Source organism: Otolemur garnettii, unplaced genomic scaffold (genome assembly GCF_000181295.1).
Source record: "Otolemur garnettii isolate 467f Iridium unplaced genomic scaffold, OtoGar3 scaffold00092, whole genome shotgun sequence".
Lineage (NCBI taxonomy): Eukaryota > Metazoa > Chordata > Mammalia > Primates > Galagidae > Otolemur > Otolemur garnettii.
Window position 1 is genome coordinate 7,673,586 of NW_003852487.1, and position 3,111 is coordinate 7,676,696.

At 41.6% G+C, this 3,111-nt stretch overlaps 1 protein-coding gene across 1 annotated transcript in view; it reads right to left on the reverse strand.

Moving 5' to 3' along the window:
* The window catches only part of ADIPOR2 (adiponectin receptor 2), a 66,650-nt gene that overhangs the window by 4,652 nt on the left and 58,887 nt on the right, over positions 1–3,111 (reverse strand). Inside the window, exons 6-7 of the mRNA XM_003795472.2 lie at positions 2,947–3,111; positions 191–384 (exon numbers count right to left, since the gene is read on the reverse strand). The exon at positions 2,947–3,111 is cut by the window's right edge and continues 44 nt beyond it. Of these exons, the coding sequence (XP_003795520.1) occupies positions 191–384; positions 2,947–3,111 (359 nt within the window). The remainder of the gene's footprint in view (positions 1–190; positions 385–2,946) is intronic.

A 3,111-nucleotide genomic window follows, 5' to 3' on the forward strand; every position in this document is an offset into this window, starting at 1 on the left:
GTTTGGCGGGTCCGGGCTGGGGATTCGAACCCGCCACCTTAGGTGTACGTGGCTGGCGCCTTAGCCAGTTGAGCTATAGGCGCCGAGCCAACTTTGTATCTATAACTTTTTCAACTGCATCACTTCACAGTATGCCAGTAACCCATGCTAGCAGATATATACACATGCTCAGTCACTCAGCCATACTTACCCAGATGTCACATTTGCCAGGAAAGAATCGTTCAGGGATCCGGGCAGCATACAGGGCAGCTCCCGTAATATAGAGGCTGGCCATCAGCATCAACCAGCCAATCTGCCCTATGGTGGCAGCCTTTAGGAATCCCTCTGAGATGACATAGTGCAAGGTAGGAATGATCCCACTCAGGCCTAGGCCCAAAAACACTCCTAAGAATCACAAGAAGAGAATAAAGTAAAAATCAGAAGAGAAATAAGGAGGAAGAAGTCAGTATTACAGTATAATTTCTCTGTAAACCTAATGTTTCAAAGTAGGATGCAAAAGTAGCTTAAGGGAAAAAGAAGTTCTTAAAATGCTGGGATACTATCACACAAGACAACACAAGTATGTTCTTAAGATCTGTTTATAAACGCCAAAAGCCTGCTGCTAAAAGGCATCAGGAGTTTGGCTGGTTTGTTTGTTTTTGAGACAGAGTCTCATTTTGTCACCCTCGTAGAGTGACGTGGCGTCACAGCTCACAGCGACCTCAAACTCTTGGGCTAGAGTGATTCTCTTGCCTCAGCCTCCCAAGTAGCTGGGACTGCAGGCACCCACCACAATGCCTGGCTACTTTTTAGAGATGGGGTCTCGCTCTAGCTCTGGCTGGTCTCGAACTGGTGAGCTTAGGTAATCCATCCGCCTCAGCCTCGCAATCCCTTCTGAAATGCTGGGATTACAGGCATGAGCCACCCACTGTACCTGGCCTCAGAAGTTTGTTTAAACCACCCTAAATGCTGCCCTTTTACAGATACAGAGCAATCTTATATATTTTATGTTCTTTTTGAAGTAACAGAACATTCCTGGAATGGGGGAGGCAATGACTGATCAAAGTCCACTTTGAAACCTGCATGTCAACCAAGCCACACAGAACTCCTGAACCTGGGGATGTAGCTGATGCCATAAAGCTAAATAGTAAAAGATAAAAAGCTATAAGCTTTTCATAGGAATCTAAATCTATATCCTATAATTAGGTACTTAAAATTTAAGAGGTGGGAAGATAATGTACTAAGCTCAGTACCGCAATCAAGTACAGAAGAGTCTGAAAGAATCACTCTGCCACAGCCCTACTGCCTTCAAATAAGGCAGTGATTTTCAAACTTCTGGCTATGATCTAGGTTCTAAGATCAACTAATTGAGTCTTGACCTGCAATTCTTTAAATGAACTAGAGTAAAATAAAGAATATTAGACTGGGTCACAAGCATAAGGTTAAGAACTAGTTTGTAAAAATTTTATAATTATATATACGTGAACTTATGTATATATACATGTGTTTAAGATTGTAATAGGAAATGTCATCATCAAAAAAATTCTGAAGTCCACTTTGAAACCTGCATGTCAACCAAGCCGCACAGAACTCCTTACCTCAGCCAGTAAGTGCTCCTATATGATAAGCCATGGCTGCTAATGGTTTTGCCTCTCATCCACTAAGACAAAGCCTCAAGAACTTGGTTCTTTGGATGGCTATAAATAGAAGAATGCTCAGCTCCACTCAGCAAAGACGTTCTTATCTCAAGTGCTCAAGCAGGCTTAACACTGGTACTACTGAAAGCCACTCTGACCACTACTTGTTTGTTCGTATAAAAAAAAGGGGAAGAGGGCAAACTGTTATGACAATAGTCATTGATATAAAGTTAATTCTACTTCTAACATTCTAGGTAAGTGTAGAAAAAACAGGGACTCGGGTTTTAAAACCAAATGGTTTATTTAAAAAGGATGAAAGGAAAAAAAATATTCCTTTTAATATTGCTTGTACATTCCCAGTAGGCACTGAGTTTGACGCTGAGAAAAGAAAACTGAAGACATAGCCCTGGTTACGAGGAGTCCCCAGTACAGTGAGATACAAAAGCATCTCTGCTGTCTCCATACCTCTCAGTGCCTTAACAAGGCTTTTTGCTTTCCGTATGTCCTCCAGCAAAATGGGCATTATTCCAAATATAATAAGCCCCTTTACCCTATATCAGAAGAGATGTATGGTACTTTAATAGAACAAAATCAGTGTGAGGGTAAAGCCTTATTTATCTAAGTAAATTACACTTTCTTTTAAGACAGAGTCTCACTATGTCACCCTCAGTAGAGTGCTGTGGCATCACAGCTCATAGCAACCTCAAACTCTTGGGCTTAAGTGATTCTCTTGCCTCAGCCTCCCAAATAGCTGGGACTAGAGGTGCCCACCACAATGCCCAGCTATTTTTGTTGTTGTAGTTGTCATTATTGTTTAGCAGGCCCAGGCTGGGTTTAAACCCACCAGCCCAGGTGTATGTGGCCGGCACCCCAACCACTGAACTACAGGCACCAAGCCTAGAATACACATTTTAAAATGAAAACGTAAAACAAAAAAAGACAACAAAAAAATCATTACAAACAGTACACTCAAGACGAAAGAGTAAGAGAAATTATTGTTTGTTTTACAAAGATCACAGATCTACTGTCTTCTGAATGGTGTATGGCCATAAACTCAAGTAAACAACACTCCCAAAATATATCACCTCATGCTCAGCACTGCCCCTCAACACTAAAGTTTTAAGACACTCATGACCACCACCATCACCACCACCACCACCTAATATCGGTACTACTAAAACAACAACATCATTAAAAGCCTCCTCAACAATAGGAACTATGACTTATTCACCTTTGCATCAGAAATACATAGCATAATGCTTGGCAAGTGATAAACCTTTAATGACCGTGAATAAAGAATGTCCTATGTAGAACCTCCACCCACTCTTACCTGCTCTTACTCCCCGATACTGAGGAGTGGCAAACATGTCCCACTGGGAGACTATGATGGCTGCAATGCCCAGCACACAGATGACAATCAAGTAGATGAAGCAAGGTTGTGGGTTACAGTAGAAAGAATAATAAAGCCAAGGAACAAAACTTCCCATAATCAGAA